The sequence below is a fragment of the Amblyraja radiata genome, chromosome 16 (assembly GCF_010909765.2).
Source record: "Amblyraja radiata isolate CabotCenter1 chromosome 16, sAmbRad1.1.pri, whole genome shotgun sequence".
Taxonomy (NCBI): domain Eukaryota; kingdom Metazoa; phylum Chordata; class Chondrichthyes; order Rajiformes; family Rajidae; genus Amblyraja; species Amblyraja radiata.
The window spans coordinates 50,205,707-50,224,818 of record NC_045971.1 but is presented as its reverse complement, the minus strand read 5'-3'; the positions used below and the strand labels follow the sequence as shown (position 1 = coordinate 50,224,818).

At 42.5% G+C, this 19,112-nt stretch overlaps 1 protein-coding gene and 1 long non-coding RNA gene across 2 annotated transcripts in view; both read right to left on the bottom strand.

The window, feature by feature from the left end:
* LOC116982216 (protein bicaudal D homolog) overlaps positions 1-12,151 on the bottom strand; it is a 33,439-nt gene extending 21,288 nt beyond the window's left edge. The window contains exons 1-6 of the mRNA XM_033035513.1: positions 12,062-12,151; positions 10,499-10,614; positions 9,798-9,915; positions 9,177-9,268; positions 4,923-5,067; positions 4,147-4,253 (exon numbers count right to left, since the gene is read on the bottom strand). Of these exons, the coding sequence (XP_032891404.1) occupies positions 4,147-4,253; positions 4,923-5,067; positions 9,177-9,268; positions 9,798-9,915; positions 10,499-10,600 (564 nt within the window). The 5' untranslated portion in view covers positions 10,601-10,614; positions 12,062-12,151. The remainder of the gene's footprint in view (positions 1-4,146; positions 4,254-4,922; positions 5,068-9,176; positions 9,269-9,797; positions 9,916-10,498; positions 10,615-12,061) is intronic.
* Positions 12,152-15,001: 2,850 nt separating this feature from the next.
* Positions 15,002-18,502, bottom strand: LOC116982223. The gene is made up of 3 exons (XR_004414404.1): positions 18,436-18,502; positions 16,625-16,771; positions 15,002-15,036 (listed from the first exon to the last, which is right to left on the bottom strand). It is a non-coding gene; the product is annotated as an uncharacterized LOC116982223 (long non-coding RNA).
* Positions 18,503-19,112: the final 610 nt, after the last annotated feature.

Below are 19,112 nucleotides of genomic sequence, written 5' to 3'. Positions count from 1 at the left end.
GCTATCCTTGGTTGGAAGACCCAGCTTCTCTACCAAATAATAAAAGGACAGTGGAAGCCACATTTCTCAGGACGGAGAGGCAGCTATCCAGAGAACCTGAATGGAAAAGTGCCTACACAGCTCAGGTGCACGACATGGTGGACCGAAAGGCTGCAATCAAATTGTCCGAAGACATGATTGCAAACTGGAAGGGACCAGTGTGGTATGTGAGTCACCTTATTGCTCCAAACCCCCACTCTGTCACAACCCCAGTGAGACTAGTGTGGAACAGCAGCCAAAAGTGCAATGGTGTCAGCTTAAATGATTTGCTGATGAAAGGTCCAGACGTCCTCAACCAAATTCGCGCCGTCCTCCTCAGATTCAGAGGCGGAATCTATGCTGCTCTGGGAGACATAAAGAAGATGTATAACTCAGTCTGGTTGGAGGACCGTGAAGTACACTTGCACAGATTCCTCTGGCGAGATTCCGAGGACGAGGAGCTGGGAGAGTATGCTATCACAAGAGTGAACATCGGAGACAAACCTGCGGGGTGCATTGCACAGTTGGCAATGCGTGAGACTGCTAATCTTCCTTCTTTTACCTACCTCAAGGATGAGCAGCAAGTACTCCAGAAAGACAGCTATGTTGACGACATCCTCACATCTCACAACAGCCTCGACCAGTTGAGAATCATCACAGTAAATGTGGAACGAATCCTGAAAGCTGGTGGGTTTGAGCTCAAGCCTTGGGTTCTGTCTGGCCAAAGTGGGAGGAAGGAGGACAATGATGCTTTAAAGAAAAGCAAAACAAAAAGCATGATCCTACCAAACCAAATGCATGATGATGATAACAAGGCACTTGGTCTGGGCAACATTGTTGAAGAGATCAAAACTCAGACGCCAAATCCCCTAACAAGAAGAGAGCTTCTCAGCCAGGTAGCAGGGCTATATGACCCCATCGGCATAGTGGCTCCTGTTAAGCAAAAGGGAGCGATTCTAGTACGCAGAGCTTTCCAAGAAGCAAAAGAGGGAAGCTGTTCGGTCAGAGACACATGGGACATGGCACTCTCAGATGGACTCAGGGAGGATGCAATTAAGCTCTTTGAAGAGTACGAACAACTTGGAAAAGTCAAGTTCGTCAGGGCACTGACTCCCTCTTGCTCCGCAACTGAACCCTTGGGAATCACCTTTTCTGACAGAAGTGAGCACACGTACGGGGCAGTGATGTACGTGAGATGGGATTCAGACCATGGCCCAATTGTCAGACTTGTGGAATCCAAGGCCAAGTTAACTCCCTTGGACCACAGAGGAGACGCTGTTAAAGCAGAGATGTGTGGAGCAGTGTTCGCCTCACGTTTAAAGAAGTATTTGAGCTACACAGTCAAATTCAAGTGGAGAAGTGGTATCATCTTGTGGAAAGCCCTAAACAATCCAAAGTGGGAGGCCATCTCTTTGACAGGAGTCATTACAGTAAGAGAACGAGAAAATGCTCTAAAAGACATTTTTTGTGCTGCGCAATTGGGCACAACTTTCCCAAGCACCACAACAGATCGACTGGTAGCCTATAAAGACCAAGATTCTGGGCTGATGGTTTGTGGTGGCAGAGTGCAGAGCTTTGAAGAGGATAAAGTTGCTGTTCCCATCCTACCCGTTGATGCCTGGGTGTCCATGCTGCTAGCTCGGGAGGCTCACAGGGAGAGTCATGACGGAGTGGCTGGGACCTTGCTTAAAATGAGAAAAAAGGCTTGGGTCATAAAAGGAAGGAGAATTGCTCAAAAAGTTGTTGATCACTGCATAATCTGCAAGAAAGCAAAAGCAAAGAAATGTCAACAAGTAATGAGTGATCTGCCGCCTGAAAGAACTGAACCTGCTGCTCCTTTTGAGTTTACAACAGTAGACCTCTTTGGACCCTACCACGTACACGATGACGTCAAGAAGAGGGTAAAACTCAAAGTCTGGGAAGTTGTCTTACTTCCAGTAGAAGAACAAGACAAAAATGCATCAGGTGGCTAAGTTCAAACCCCCATTCAAAGTTTGACTTTAAAGCGTCGATCTCCCAAGTGGTTCCATTGGAAGATCGAGTGGGAGGTGTCAAGTCAAATCTGCCAAAATAAAAGAAGGAGAAAATAAAAGGTGGAAAAGAAGTGTTTGGTCTGAGTGAATCCAGTTCATCATTTCGGGGTAGATAAATTAAATCCCTTTCAAGCGGGGAAACTGCAAAACATTAGAAGACTTGACATTCACCTTCCCCTGCAGTTGACTGCGCTCAGCAGTCCACCTGCACAAAGATGTGTGAAGTTCTTTATTCTCATTCTGAAGACTTTCTTTATCAATATTCAATGCATTTATTTCTGCAACAACACAACTATCAGTTTTCTGGTCAAGTTGGCCCTGCAAGTCATGACTTTCAGCAGAAGTTTTCTATGTTAACACGTTAATATTAACTTTCTTATTAACGTGTGAACATAGTATAACTTACAAGAAATCTTCCACCACTGGGGTGAAACCGGGGGCTCCATAGTCGGTCATTCATTTGTTTGTACAGCTGCCCGCTGGTTCAGCCTTCTCCAAGATCTATTTAAGAAAGAACTGCAGATGCTGGAAAAAACAAAGGTAGACATAAAATGCTGGAGAAACTCAACAGGTGAGGCAGCATCTACGGAGGAAAGCATCTATAGGTGACGTTTCGAGTCAAGACCCGCCTTCAGACTGATGTGGGGGGGGGGGGGTAAATAGAAAGGAAGTGGCGGGGACAGTAGGACTAGAAGGAGAGCTGAGAAGAGGGATGGGGAGGAGGGAGAAGACAAGGGCTATATAAAATTAGAGAATGTTGATACCGCTGGGGTGTAGACTACCCAAGTGACAACCAATGCTGTGGGGAGATATGTTGCCAATGTGGTCATTGATACACTGGAGGCAGATCAACCATTAAAGGAGTATTTGTTGACATCGGAAGTATTGGAGAAGTCAAACAGCTCAACTATTGCTCAGTTTACATCTTCACTTGCTGTACTTTGGGCAGAAGGTATAAAACACGAGAATGTTCTTCTGTTTGTGACTTTAACGTTTTATTCCTTCATAAATAATAGTATCCTGAATAATAATAGAAATGTTTACTTCCTTGCACATGAATCCACAATACATTTGTACCACGGAACAACAAAGTTGCTGTATTAACAACCCTTTAAATTTCCCAAATGTAGTTACTTGGTATCAAGCTAAAATGAATTCACCAACGCTCTACTCATTTGCTTTGATGTATTTTAAATACTTCCCTTGAAAATACAGATGGGTAAATGATCGTCAGTAACAGAGACAGAGATACTGTGCACACTGGATGGAACCCAATGACTATTAACACCAGACATGAAAAATGGGAGTTAAAATTGATCAGGTTGTCACAACCCCAGAAGCCGTCATTTTGCCCATCATGTCCAAAACTGATCTTTAATTTGAACTGTTCAAATGTTTATATATAAAGGGGTAAATTCGCTAAAATTACAAATATTGCTGTACTTTCCAGATTTGTCAGTGATTTCCAAAATCTGTCTATTGATGTCATTTTACTTTTAATATTAGAAATGGAACATGATTGAGCCTGATATAATGCTTTCTCCTTGTATGAGGCCATCCATCTCTGTCCAACTTATAATGGCACTGAAAATTGAGTTGAAGGCTTTTTCAGTTTAGCAAATCTCCGTATATATATTTACCTTCTCAAAACTACTGAAGACTTTAGACTTTCGAGATGTAGCAGGGAAACAGGCCCTTCTGCCCAATGAGTCCAGGCCGACCAGTGCTCACCCCGGACACTATCCTGCACACTAGGGACAATTTACAAGTTTTACCCAAGCCAATTAACCTGCAAACCTGTACGCCTTTGGAGTGTTGGAGGAATCAGTAGCACCCGGAGAAACCCCACGTGGTCACGGGGAGAACGTGCAAACTCGGTACAGACAGCACCAGTGGTCAGGATTGATCCCGGATGTCTGGTGTTGTAAGGCAGCAACTCTATCACTGTGCTGCCCCTCCCCTCCCCCACTCCCTCCAAACAGAAAACTATTTTATTCAACCTTGGCAAAGCTTAAAATTAATAACAGCGTAAAATGTCGAGGGAACTCAAGCATTAAATTTCCACAGATATTTAAGTGTCAGACTGAGCACATACCCTAAGCTTTTGGCCAGCTGTGGTCTGCTTTGTCCATCCTTGATCCTGTCCTCGTCTCTGAAGATCCCCCTGTTCCTCCTCCAGCTCCTGCAGTTCTGAGATCAAATCTGGATCAGAGCAGCCGGGAAAGAACCAGTTATCCTCAATCAGTTTTGTGCCACAGGAAGACACGTCATTCAGAAAGACAGCATGAACACAGGCACAATATGGACTGATTGGACCCTGGTGACCATCACTACCTTGTGGCTTCACCATGTTAAGGTGTTAGTTTCTGACTGGGCTAAAACACCTTGCAGCTGGCTGGCTGGCTTTACATTTTAAAAGCTTGCAGTAACAAAGCTAGATTTACATCACTGGTATCCCAGAGACAACTAATACCAATACTGATTTATGTATTGACATTATTTCAGTATTTCTTCAGGAGAACCTGCAATTCATGAATAAACTGAGTGAAGCCTGTGTAGTGGCCATTTGGACAAAAAGGTAAGTGTGCTACCTTTGTAATTACCAATGTAAATAAAACTGGACAAAACTATTGTCAGCATAGATTTTGATGCTGAAAGTAAAATCGTTAGAATTCCAGCTTTAAAAAGTCGACAGTAGCCTTTGTCTTGACTGAAATATGGACAACAAACAGATCCCTAAATAGAGGTGCACTCGACTTTCAAGTCATCAAGATCACTAATCAAGTCATTCACTTCTTAAATATTTTAAATTAAAACAAAGTAAACTGCATGATTTGTTCCAAGTGAGTACCAGAGAGCACCACAATTTACCTTCTCTTTCTTCCTCAAGTTGCCTCATCCTTAATTCCATGACATTCCTCTCATCGATGTCATGGCTCGGTGTTGGCTTATAAACCGTTTCTCGCCACTTCATCAGGCGGCTGTGCAGTTCCTCTGCAGATTCAGATTCACTTGTCTACAGACACATTACACACAAAGCAACATCATCCACTCATCTAACTGGCCAATTAGATGCTTGATGCCATAAGAAACAGAAACGCTGAGACATGATACAAGAGTAATGATTCTCTATGTTTGCCTCCCGGACATATTTGATTCACAAAATAGCAAGCTGATTTGTAGTTGAGAGTTATTCAGCAAGATGACCAGAGATGTGATCAGCATTAAAAAGTAAACTTCATGGTGAAAACTATAGTTTGTAAAAGATAGTTTACCCTTTTTTATTCTCTGCTGGAAATGATGATTTCAGTGATTATCAGATATAAGTAAAATTATTTTAATTGTCTTTAAGATAAATGGACCTATGGGCAATGAAGCACTGACTTGTTCCATTTAATGTACACCTTCAAGACATATTGTTACATGTTATTAGAATTGCAAGTTGTAGAATTGGATAATTGGAAACTTTTATTACATAAAATCAGCCCTTGAGCCTTATTCATTCTATCACATGATCATGGCTGATTAGATCTTTGATCTAAACATTTACATAATCCCCATAACCCTCAATTTTCCTGCAGAGTAAAATTCTAGCTGGCTAACCCTTGAATATACTGAATGGTTCTCCACCCACAGCTCTGGAGGGTAAAGAATTCAAAAGATTCTCAACCCTCAGAGGGGAAATGTCAAGTACTTTGGATCCATCTTCACTGAGGAGGACACAAACAATCTTCCTGATGTACTAGTGGCCAGAGGATCTGTGGTGACGGAGGAACTGAAGAAAATTCACATTAGGCAGGAAATGTTGTTGGGTAGAACCCCAGGGCCTGATGGTCTGCAACCCAGGGTACATTAGAAAGTGGCTCTAGAAATCATGGACACATTGGTGTTAATTTTCCAATGTTCCATAGATTCAGGATCAGTTCCTGTGGATTAGAGCAGTGGTTCCCAACCCGTTTTAGCTCATGGCACCCTTGGGATCTTTTAATTTTTCTGTAGCTCCTCCTGACATTATTAGCGGTAAAAAAGTACTTAATATTATAATACCTTCCATAAAAATATCAGTGTGTAATAATTACACATATATTCTCTTTTATTCTATTCCACAAACATCAAATATATTTCAACTACGTAGATTTAAATGTATTAGAAGTGAAATTTAGGAGGCAACAGGGTTGTAGCTCTGTGGCCCCCTTCATTGCACCACAGATCCCTAAATCCCAAATTTTTTCTCTGGCCCCCCCTGAAATTTGCCATATTATAGGAAGGACGTCAACAAAATAGAGAGAGTACAGAGGAGATTGACTAGAATGTTGCCTGGGTTTCAGCAACTAAGTTACAGAGAAAGGTTGAACAAGTTAGGGCTTTATTCTTTGGAACACAGAAGGTTAAGGGGGGACTTGAAAGAGGTCTTTAAAATGATGAGAGGGATAGACAGAGTTGATGTGGATAAGCTTTTCCCACTGAGAGTAGGGAAGATTCAAACAAGGGGACATGACTTGAGAATTAAGGGACAGATGTTTAGGGGTAACATGAGGGGGAACCTCTTTACTCAGAGAGGGGTGGCTGTGTGGAATGAGCTTCCAGTGAAGGTGGTGGAGGCAGGTTCGTTTTTATCATTTAAAAATAAATTGGATAGTTATATGGACGGGAAAGGAATGGAGGGTTAAGGTCTGAGCGCAGGTAGATGGGACTAGGGGATAATACGTGTTCAGCATGGACTAGAAGGGTCGAGATGGCCTGTTTCCATGCTGTAATTGCTATATGGTTATTATTATATGGTTATATGGCCCTAGGTTGGGAATCACCGGATTAGAGGGTAGCTAATGCTATCCCATTTTATAAGAAAGGCGGGAGAGAGAAAACAGGGAATTATAGACTAGTTAACCTGACATTGATGGTGGGGAAGATGCTGGAGTCAAAGATGAAATAGCGGCATATTTGGATAACAATAACAGGATCGGTCCTAGTTAGCATTAATTTATGAAAGGGAAATCATGCTTGACTAATCTTCAGGTATTTTTTGAGGATGTAACTAGGAAAATGGACAAGGAAGAGCCAGTGGATGTAGTGTACCTGGACTTTCAGAAACCATTAGATAGGGTCAAATTTGATAGGAGATTAGTTGGCAAAATTAGGGCCCATGGTATTGGGGCTAGAGTGTTGACATGGATAGAAAATTGGTTGGCAGTCAGGTAACAAAGAGTAGGGATTAACGTTACCATTTTAGAACGGCAGGCAGTGACTAATGGGGTACTGCAAGGCTCTGTGCAGCTATTTACAATATACATCAATGATTTAGATGAAGGGATTCAAAGTAATATTAGCAAATTTGTAGATGACACAAAGCTGGGTGGCAGTGCGAATTGTCAGGGGGATGCTATGAGAATGCAGGGTGACTTGGACAGTTTGGCTGAGTGAGCAGATGCATGGCAGATGCAGTTTAATATGGATAAATGTGAGGTTATCCACTTTGGTAGCAAAAACAGGAAGGCAGATTATTATCTAAATGGTGTCAAGTTGTGAAAAGGGAAAGTACAACGGGATCCGGGGGTCCTTGCTCATCAGTCAATGAAAGTAAGCATGCAAGTACAGCAGGCTGTGAAGAAAGCAAATGTCATGTTTGCCTTCACAACAAGAGTAGTTGAGTATAGGAGCAATGAGGTCTTTCTGCAAATGTTTAGGGCCCTAGTGAGACCACATCTGGAGAACTGTGTCCAGTTTTGGTCCCCTAATTTGAGGAAGTCCATTCTTGATATTGAGGGAGTGCAGCGTAGGTTTTCAAGGTTAATTCCCGGGGTGACGGGACTGTCAAATGCTGAGAGAATGGAGCGGCTACGTTGTATACTCTGGAGTTTAGAAGGATGAGAGCGGATCTTATTGAAACATATAAGATTATTAATGGTTTGGACACACTAGAGGGAGGAAACATGTTCCCGATGTTGGGGGAGTCCAGAACCAGGGGCCACAGTTTAAGAATAAGGGGTAAGCCATTTAGAACGGAGACGAGGAAACACTTTTTCACACAGAGAGTTGTGAATCTGTGGAATTCTCTGCCTCAAAGGGAGGTGGTGGCCGGTTCCCTGGATACTTTCAGAAGCGAGCTAGAAAGAGTTCTTAAAGATAGCGGAGTCAGGGGATATAGGGAGAAGGCAGGAACGGGGTACTGATTGGGGATGATCAAACATGGTCACATTGAATGGCGGTGCTGGATGGAAGGGCCGAATGGCCAACTCCTGCACCTATTGTCTATTGCAGCTCCTTATCCTGAGGATGTGCCCTTTAGGTCTTGACTCTCCCATTAGTAAAAATATCCTATCAGCCTATCAGTCAAACACACCTTTCTCCACACCCGCTCCTTCCTTTCACTTTACACTCTTCTAAAATCTGGAGAATATCGGCTCAAGCATAGGACACGCTCTAACCACAGAAATCAGTCTTGCCAATAAATGTTTAGAGTTCTGGATAATCAGAATTAAAGGATGTTCTTTTAGGAAGGAGATGAGGTGACATTTCTTTAGCCAGAAGGTGGTGAATCTGTGGAATTCTTTGCCAAAGATGGCTGTAGAGGCCAAGTCAGTGGATATTTTTCAGGCATAGATAGATTCTTGATTTGTACAGGTGTCAGAGGTTAGAGGAGAAGGCAGGAGAATGGGGTTAGGAGGGAGTAATTGATCAGCCATGATTGAATGGTGGGGTAGACTTGATGGGCAGAATGACCTAATATTATTCCTTATGACCGTATAATATTACTAGGTAAAATTATCCAAACTAGATTAAAAAGTCTGGAACTACTCTGTTGCTTCCCCAACCACACGAGCTAATTCAGTAGACTTTCTCCATGTACAAGGTGTATGGTAATGTATACAGAAACCATCTGGTGTGGAAGCAAATATCACCCCTCAGATGCAAGAATCAAGCCAAAAAGTAAGGATGATAATAGAAAAGAGCAAAATAAAAACTTACTTAAATGATCCATTTAAAAATTAATCTGAATAAGCAACATGAAATACAATGTAATATTAATTAGCAGGATACTTGAGACTGTTGAATCTGTGCAGAATGCACACACTTGGAATTAAGATTGTACATGGAGGAATTAAATGCAGCACAAATTCTCCCAACCTGGGAAGTTTGTCCCTTGGTAGCTTGTTCTAAATCTGCTTGCATGTTCTGGTGTTGCTCTTCATATTCTTCCAATTTTGCTTGAAGATCCTCTGTAAGAAAACACATATCACCATTTAAATAACGAGAAAGAAGAAGGGTCATGACCCGAAACGTCACCCATTCTTTCTCTCCAGAGATGCTGCCTGTCCCACTGAGTTATTCCAGCTTTATGTGTCTATCTTCGGTTTAAACCAGCAACTGCAGTTCCTTCTTACACAAGAGATGAAGGATCTCTAACCAAATAACCCTGCCAATTCTCTCTATCTCTCTCTCTCTCTCTCTCTCTCTCTCTGTCTGTCTCTCCCCCACTCTAGTCCTCTTGCTAATTTTACCATTTGTATTCCTTCATTATCACCTCATCCCCAGCCAACAATGAACCATTGTCAGCTCCACCCTCCCCGAGTCATCGATGCGGGCTCTACTTTGTTCTGTACCTCCCATACCTCTAATTCTTGATCCGAAACATCGCCTATTCTTTTCTCCAGAGATGCTGCCTGACCTGCATTTTGTGTCTATCTTCGGTGTAAACCAGTATCCCCAGTTCCTTCTTACCCAATTAAAGACATACTATACACACACCATTTTGTGCCTCGACGTGTTGTAGCCAGTTCACTTTCAGGTGTAACTGTTCGTTCTCCTCTTCCAAGTCAACGGCTATATCTTTGAGCTCCAGCAGCTCCTGCCGAGAAGGTACAATCTGGGTAGAAATAACTTTAGTGTCAATTATAGCCAAGGGATTTCTATTGGTCAGTAAAATAGTCACCATTCAAATTCTAGATTAAATATTTTGCTTTATGACTCTAGACAGGTAAGACTAGTGTAGATGGGGCTCGTTGGTCAGTGTGGGCAAGTTGGGCTGAAGGGCCTGTTTATGAACAGTATGATTCTCTAAATAACTTTAGCATGCATTATACTTTTAATGTGCCATTGCCGACAGCTCCATTCTACAACAACTATTTTATGATTGAATTTTCCTGCAGGTTCACATCTATCCCATGTCACTTACTCTTCAGAAAGGGGTTCTACACGGAATGGAGTGAGCTGTGAAATGTAGGGAAGCACTCCTTCATACAGTTGAGCCCAGATTAAAAATATACAATGTACAAAACTAACTGTAAAACAAAAATGTGGTTCCCACAATGCTTCAACAACTCACGGAATAACATACCATCAATTTCCCTTTTTTTAATAAGATAAAGTAATTTAATTCTAGGTAAATGGCAAACAGATTAATATTCAGTTAATCGTCACCAGGTACAAAGGGTTTTTATTTGGGGTACCTGTACATTGTCCAGCTCCTCTTCAATCAGATTGATTTTCAATTTGGACTGAGCTTCCATTGTAATGAACCTGGCCTCTGATTTTTCAGCCTCTTGCGTCATAAGCCTCACTTGTTCTTTAAGAAAGAGAAAGGAAAAACACCCGTAATTATCTGATATTTGTTGCAAAATAAAGCAATACCTCCACAATTTGCAATTGTCTCCACAGCAGTTAATGGCAATCAGTGAAAATCATCTGTTCAACTAATTACCAACATTTGAAATCATAAAATATCCTTGAAATGCTACCATTCATTAAGCTTGAAGATTTGTAAGACAAAATGGTAATTCCATATACATATTTATCCAATGATAAATTCCATAACTATCACTAGTGAGAAAAGATTAGAAGCTTGAATAAAACTCCACAGAAAATGTGTCTCCTCAACAACATTTTGGAAATTAAGGTATAAAGTTGCTTAATCCCAAACAAACAAAATGATCATTCACCACTGGCTCCATTAAAACCCTTATTTTATTTTAAATTACTCCAATTAAATTTCCTCTTCTGCTGCTGAATAGTCTGTCTCCACCATCATTGTATCTTGTCCCTGGTTTCACCCTCTCTTCCGTAAACTGTCATGCAAACACAGCTCAAGTCTCACAGAGATAAGACATTCATGGAGTTAATGAAATGTCCTGGTTGCTCTGTGGTCTTCTCATTAAAAGCTATTTGAAATTAAAAAACTTTGATGTATCATTTCCAGCAAGGGCATTGTGAATGGTAAAATGTCTTCAAATGATTTTATTTAGAGATACAGCGTGGAAACAGGCCCTTCGACCACGTATTTGTGCCGACCAATGATCCTCGCACACTAACACTATCCTACACACACTAGGGATAATTTACCATGAACCCAAGTCAATTAACCTACAAACCTGTACGTCTTTGGAGTGTGAGGATACCGGAGCACTTGGATGAAAACCCACAACATACAAACTCCGTACAGACAAGTACCACAGTCAGGATCAAACCCAGGTCTCTGGCGCTGAAAGGCAGCAACTCCACCGCTGCGCCACCAGGCCGCCCTTCACGATGTCATGTTTTAACTATCAGCATCCTCTCAAAATTAAAATTCAGTGACAGCGGTTTAAAGGATTCAAGAAGAGAAAGTTTTGAAAAGCATCTGTACGAATCTGTCCAAATGACTACTGTGTGTTCCTGTCAGCCATTTGGCAGACTCTCACAAATGCTTCACAAAGAATTCTTTTCTTGAATCTTTAAACATCACTATCTTCTGATCAAGGAATCTGACCAGAATACCCGAGTGAAAAAAACTTAGATTACACACTACTTTTCCTGATCACTGAACGTACCAACCCATTTACCAACCGATGAAGTATATTTTTCAGTGTGATCAGTGATAAAATATGAGAATTACAACAACCAATTTGCATACACAAAATCTCATAAGGTTACAGGGACGAGATAATTACACAGCAGGTGAGGACAGATGTACAAATTTGCGGTAGGAACATTTATGGCCGACCAAAAATATTAACAGGTCATCTTTGAGTAATTACCTTCCAGTTCCCCAATCTTCTGTTTGGTGTAATCATTTAAAGAACAAGTTGCCTGTTCTGCAAGAGGTGCACAGGCATGAGATTGTAAAAGTTGCACATCTTTGTTAAGTTGTACATAGCACTGATCTTTCAGTGATGTTTCTTCAGCATGTTTCTCACTGGTTTTACGGAGCTGAGTCCTGTGTTTTCTGTTGAGTTTTTTAAAATCTGCCTCATGCTTTTCCGTCATATTTCGGACCTTGGTTCTCATTCCGTGTTTTTCAGCCAGAAGCTTGTCCTTGAGTTCTTCATTTTCCATCTCAATGACGCTCAAATCTTCAACTAACTCCTAAAAAATTAAAAATAGCCAAATTAAAGTAAAGATACTTTCGTGAGCCTTTGTGTGGGGGAGGGTGGATGTGGGGGAGGGGGCTGCTGAGGGTGGGTGTGGGGGAGGGGGTGTGGGGGAGGGCAGGGTGTGGGGGAGGGGTGTGGGGGAGGGGGTGTGGAGGAGGGGGTTGCAGAGGAGAGGGGGTGGGGGAGGGGTGTTGGGGGGGGGCAAATGGGGTCTGTGGGGTGTGGGGAGGGTGAACCTTCAAAACCTTTATAACTTTTGTACTATTTCATCGATCGGATCAAAACTTTTATGATTTCAGCAGAGAGGAATGGTGGCGAAAAATGATAGCGATAAGCAGGATGGTTTTTGCTCAAATTTAATTCCAACGCAGACACAAAGTGGTCAAGATGAGAATTTTAGTAATATATATGGAATAGAAATGATGGAAGATAGATATAATCAGTAGTGACATTGTTGCATTATAATCAAGAGTTCATGTGTTGTTGACATCTAAATAGGAGATAAATAGCAGATCTCTTCTGATCTTGGTCACGGCTGAAAACAATTGGTGGTACAGATCAGCAATGCCAACAACCTGTCATAACCAGAATGACAACACTGCAAGGCTCCACATAAACTGTGACTCTGCATTATAACACATCATAAAAGGGTTGATTAAAAAAAAAGAATGGGAAGATTTATACAAACGAAAATCTTCACATATTTTCATATTTACAGATTTATTCCAAGAGGCTCCCTGCTATTTTTATTTCACTGCCAGTTACAACAGAATCCCTTAGCTGGTTGCAGAGATCTTTCCCTGTAATAGAGATTCACACAGCAGCAAACAATGATGTCCTTACCGCTAGCTCCCGATTCTTCCCATCAAGCTTTTTCTCCAACACATCCACAAGTTGTGTCCTTTCCAATAATGCCTCTTCGCTTTCACGGAGTTTTTCCTTCAGGTTTTCCAGCAACTGAGGAAGTTAACAAGTGATTAATACCTCCTACAGATAAATCTGGGCAACATAGAATGGAAATCACACACACGCTACATTTGTAATTCAACTGCACCAATAGTTAGGTCTTCAATTCCACCTTGGTATTAAGATATTAAAATTATCATTAATGAAATCAGAGGATGAAATCATTAATTCACATTCAATGGTTTAATGGTCCTTTATTGTCACGTGTACTGAGGTACAGTGAAATATGATTTACCACACACATACCAAAAAAGCAACAAGACACAAAACTACATAAAGATTAAACATAAACAGCCACCACAGCGGCGTGTGAGAATCCCTAGGGCACCCAGCATAAGCGGAGACCTACAGCCATCAGTTCAATGTCCGGGCCACACACACGCTCCTTCACCGCACGCTGTACTATCTCTGCAGTCCCTGTCCGCCCAAAGTCAGAAAGCCGTCCACACTCGCACCAGACTCCAGGATCACTGCACTAACCAGAATGACAATGTTGCAAGGCTCTACATAAAATGTGATTCTGCACCATAACAGATCATAAAAGGGTTGATGGGCTGATTTAGAAAAAAGGAATGGGAAGATTTATACAAAAGAAAAGCTTCACACTTTTTCATGTTGATAAATGTGAGGTTATCCACTTTGGTGGCAAAAACAGGAAAGTAGACTATTACCTGAATGGTGGCCGATTAGGAAAAGGGGAGATGCAACGAGACCTGGGTGTCATGGTACACCAGCCATTGAAAGTAGGCATGCAGGTGCAGCAGGCAGTGAAGAAAGCAAATGGTATGTAAGCATTCATAGCAAAAGGATTTGAGAAAAGGAGCAGGGAGGTTCTACTGCAGTTGTACAGGGTCTTGGTGAGACCACACCTGGAGTATTGCACACAGTTTTGGTCTATTAATCTGAGGAAGGACATTCTTGCCATAGAGGGAGTACAGAGAAAGTTCAGCAGACTGATTCCTGGGATGTCAGGACTTTCATATGAAGAAAGACTGGATAGACTCGGCTTGTACTCGCTAGAATTTAGAAGATTGAGGGGGGAATCTTATAGAAACTTACAAAATTCTTAAGGGGTTGGACAGGCTAGATGCAGGAAGATTGTTCCCGATGTTGGGGAAGTCCAGAACAAGGGGTCACAGTTTAAGGATAAAGGGGAAATCCTTTAGGACTGAGATGAGAAAAACATTTTTTACACAGAGAGTGGTGAATCTGTGGAATTCTCTGCCACAAAATGTAGTTGAGGCCAGTTCATTGGCTATATTTAAGAAGGAGTTAGATGTGGCACTTGTGGCTAAAGGGATCAGGGGGTATGGAGAGAAAGCAGGTACAGAATACTGAGTTGGATGACCAGCCATGATCATATTGAATGGCGGTGCAGGCTCAAAGGGCCGAATGGCCTCCTCCTGCACCTATTTTCTATGTTTCTATTTACAGATTTATTCCAAGAGGCTCCCTGCTATTTTGATTTCACTGCCAGTTACAACAGAATCCCTTAACTGGTTGCAGAGATCTTTCCCTGTAATAGACATTCACACAGCTGCAAACAATGATGTCCTTACCGCTAGCTCCCGATAATTTCCATCAAGCTTTTTCTCCAACACATCCACAAGTTCCGTCTTTTCCAATAATGCCTCTTCATTTTCACGGAGTTTTACCTTGAGGTCTTCCAGCAACTGAGGAAGTTAACGTGATTAATACCTCGTAACAGTGATTAAAACTGGGCAACATAGAATGGAAATCACACACACGCAACATTTGTAATTTAAATGCACCAATTCTTCAATTCCACCTTGGTATTAAGACGTTAAAATTAAAATTATCATTAATGAAATCAGGGGATGAAATCATTAATTCACATTCAATGGTTTAATGGTCCTTTATTGTCACGTGTACTGAGGTACAGTGAAATATGATTTACCACACACATCCAAAAATGCAACAAGACACAAAACTACATAAAGATTAAACATAAACAGCCACCACAGCGGCGTGTGAGAATCCCTAGGGCACCCAGCATAAGCAGAGACCCACAGCCATCAGTTCAATGTCCGGGCCACACACACGCTCCTTCACCGACCGCTGTACTCTCTCTGCAGTCCCTGTCCGCCCAAAGTCAGAAAGCCGTCCACACTCGAACCAGACTCCAGGATCACTGCACTCACGGAAATCCCTCCGAGTCCCCACCAGGGTAGGCAGCTCCTCCATCGTGGTTTTTGCGACCACATATTCCCCTCTGTGATGGAAGGTGAATAACTTTTACCATCTTCCTCCTTTTCTCCCACGGTCGGGGCAATCGAAACTCCCGCAGTCGGGGCGATCGAAACTCCCGCAGTCGCCGATCAAAGGTCCTGCAGTTGGAGCTCCCGACGTTGATCCCTAACAAAGCTACCTCCAGCTCCACGATGTTTGGCCACAATGCCGGCGGAGATGCAATACGGAAAAAGTCGCACCTCCATCGAGGGAAGAGTTAAAAAGTTTCTCCTTTCCCCAATCCCCCACTTCCCCCCACATAATACAAAACTAAAGATACGCTAACACACACACAGAAATAAAACAGACTAAAAACAAACAAAAGCAAAACTCACACAGTCAAGGGGAGAACGTACAGACAGCACCCGTAATTGGGATGGAACCCGGGTCTCTGGCGCTACAAGTGCTGCAAGGCAGCAACTCTACCGCTGTGCCAGCGTGCCACCCAACACTGTGCCTCCTCACCCAACCGCTCAAAATTTGTCAGAAACTTGTATTCTTTAATAGTTTACTCGATACATGTGACAATTAACTAAACTAAATCCCATCTGCATCTTCTCCTGTACAATTGCATCTTTACTATTATATAATAACAGGAAGCACTCCTCGACAATTTCAACAATTTTCTGGAACCATTCCTTTGGCAAGGGAAGACTGAAAACATTTAGTCAGAACCTCAGCTGTTTCCACCCTTGCTTCTTTTAACTGGCTGGGAAACATTTCTGCCGGACCTGATGATCTATCCACCTTCATAGATGTGTGAAGGCATGCTTTCAATTTCCTTGAAAAGTTCTGACACACGACATGAAACGGTTTAACAATAGTCTTTGCTTTAGAAAACAAGAGGCATTGTTCATTGTTATTGTTAAAAAGAAAACTTGCAATATTTTGGACTGAATTTTCAGGCTTTAATGTGAAATCCAACTGCAGAAATGCCAACACAAAGTACACAGATCACTGTAATAGCTCACTCAGTGAGGGTAACAAATATTCAACTGGAATTGATGTTACCTTAAGCTGTTCATCTCTCACGTGAAGCTGGGTTTCTTTGTCCAGAATTTGGTCTTTGAGCTGCACTATTTGCTGTTCATACTGAGCCAGCTGCTCAGTTAAATCAGCCGCCGAATACTTACCTTTAGTCTTCTGGCAGCTCAGTGCCTGCAGAATAATTGGTCACCATTAATAACTGCATCATAGTGAATCAGACTTCAGAGAAAACAGTATTGAAATATTCAGTGTGAGAGGACACCTGAGATCCCGGAGAGAATCCACGCAGGTCACGGGGAGAAGGTACAAACTCTGTACAGACAAGCACCTGTAGTCAGGATCGAACCCAGTTCCCTGACACTGTAAGGCAGCAACTCTACTGTTGCACCACCATTACTCCAGCAGTGTGCCCATTGTTGATATAAACCAGCATCTGCATTTCTTTGTATCTGTGATGCAAGTCTGATTTGCTAGTAATACTGGGAAAAGGGGAAGTGTCCTGGAGAGCCGCACACGTGAGGTGGGAGTGACCCTAGGAGCCGCGTGGACCCAATCCACCCACCGAACAACCGCGCCGCTGACCGGAACGTGCACCGGTTGGCTAGACTCGCCCCTCAGGCCTCCCAGGGGACCGAGGTGAAGCCGGATGGCGAGGTCTGCCTGGGCTGAGGGAGCCTCAGCAGCGGCGATGATGGGAGCCTCAGCAGCAACGGGAGCCTCAGCGGCAACGGGAGCCTCAGTGGCAGTGGGGCCTCACGATCAGCCCGCAATCAGCATTCAATGATAGTGGGGAGGGGGGTGAGTGGGGGGGGGGGGGGGGGTAGGGGAAGACAATGGGGACCAGGCGTCCCCCCACTGCCGTGAAGAACAATGGGGATCCGGCGATGGGGGACTGCCATGTGGGACGGTGGTAGAACAATGTGGGTCCCGGTGTGGGGGGATACTCTACATTTATAATTCTCTACCCAGGGGATAAGCCTGCGTTTGTTTGTTTGTTCGTTCCATTTAAGGCGTTGTGCACACGGCAGCCAGCCAACAGTCGCATGTCTTTTTCTTTTTATTTGCACTTTTAATTTCAAGTTTCCGTGCACCTTGTGTGTTGTGACTGTTGGCGACCAATTTCCCTCCGGGGATGAAGAAAGTTTTATTGTATCGTATCGTAAGTGAAAACCAATGATCAATTCAGGCCTCAGTGAGGGACAATAGCTCTCTGATGTCTGGGTGAGTAATGATACGTTGGAACAGAGGAGTTTAGAATTGGTGGTCAATGCTGCCCACAAGGTAAGGTGTTATGATGAGCAGCTGACTCCTAGTACCAAGAGCTTGGGTCGTGCTCAGCCCAATCCCCTTTATCTTGGAACTAACAGGATGCCCATCTTTTCCAGGGTTGCTTTTACATTAGTGGCCCACCATTGCTCATCACTGCACAGGACAGGAAGAAAATCATGAATGTCATAAACGTCCCAGGTTTACTTAGAGGAGAATGTATTTTTTCAAGTAGTGAACCAGTCACATTACACAAATCAACATTTCTCGGCTTCAATATGTACAACCCATCTAATAAAAATTAGCCATGCCAATAACAAATAATAAAACATGAGAAATTCAATTTGAAACGGCTAACATTTACCAGAGGCAAAATATAACAGACAAATTAAGTTAAGCAAAGGAAAAGCATTTTCATGAAATATTTTTGCAATTGAAATCATAAGCAAGTGATTGTAGTCCACACATTATTTTATACAAGGAAAAACTAAATTCCAAAATATATCATGAATACAAATACAAATTTTGTAAATGCAAATGCAACAACAGGAAATTACAAAAATACTTACCCCCGCCGATGCAAGAGGCTTTTCATTTGCACAAATGCACCTCCACATGCTCTTATTTTAATGTGGCTGCAAAATAACCAAAATAATAATTAAATAGAATTGGTACAGAGCAGAGATTAGTTTAACCGGGCATCATCCGTGGCACGGACATTGTGGGCCAAAGGGCCTGTTCCTGTGCTGTACTGTTCTATGGTCTATGCTCTTGAGTTTACGTTTAGTTTGTTGTCACGTGTACCGAGGTACAGTGTAAAGCTTTTGTTGCGTGCTGACCAGTCAGCAGAAGGACAATACACGTTTGCAATCGACCCATTTACAGCGCAGGGTAACCCCAGCAAAGTCTGATCAAGGATAGTCCAAGGGTCATCAAAGAGGTAGATAATAGTTCAGTACTAATGATGCGAATGATGAGATTAGCAAATGGCAGAGGGGTCCAATTGAAGAAAGTGACACCCAATGCAAAGCGGATCTGTGGCAGATAATAAAGAGACATTAAAGTGAATGGAGAGGAGGAATTTCTTTAATCAGAGGGTGGTCTAATTCATTGCCACTGAAGGATGTGGAGGCCAAGTCAATGGATATTTTATGGCAGAGATTGATAGAGTTTTGATTAGTGCGGGTGTCAGAGGTTATGGGGGAAAAGGCAACAAGTATGAAGGCAGCTGGGCTCTAAAATTCAG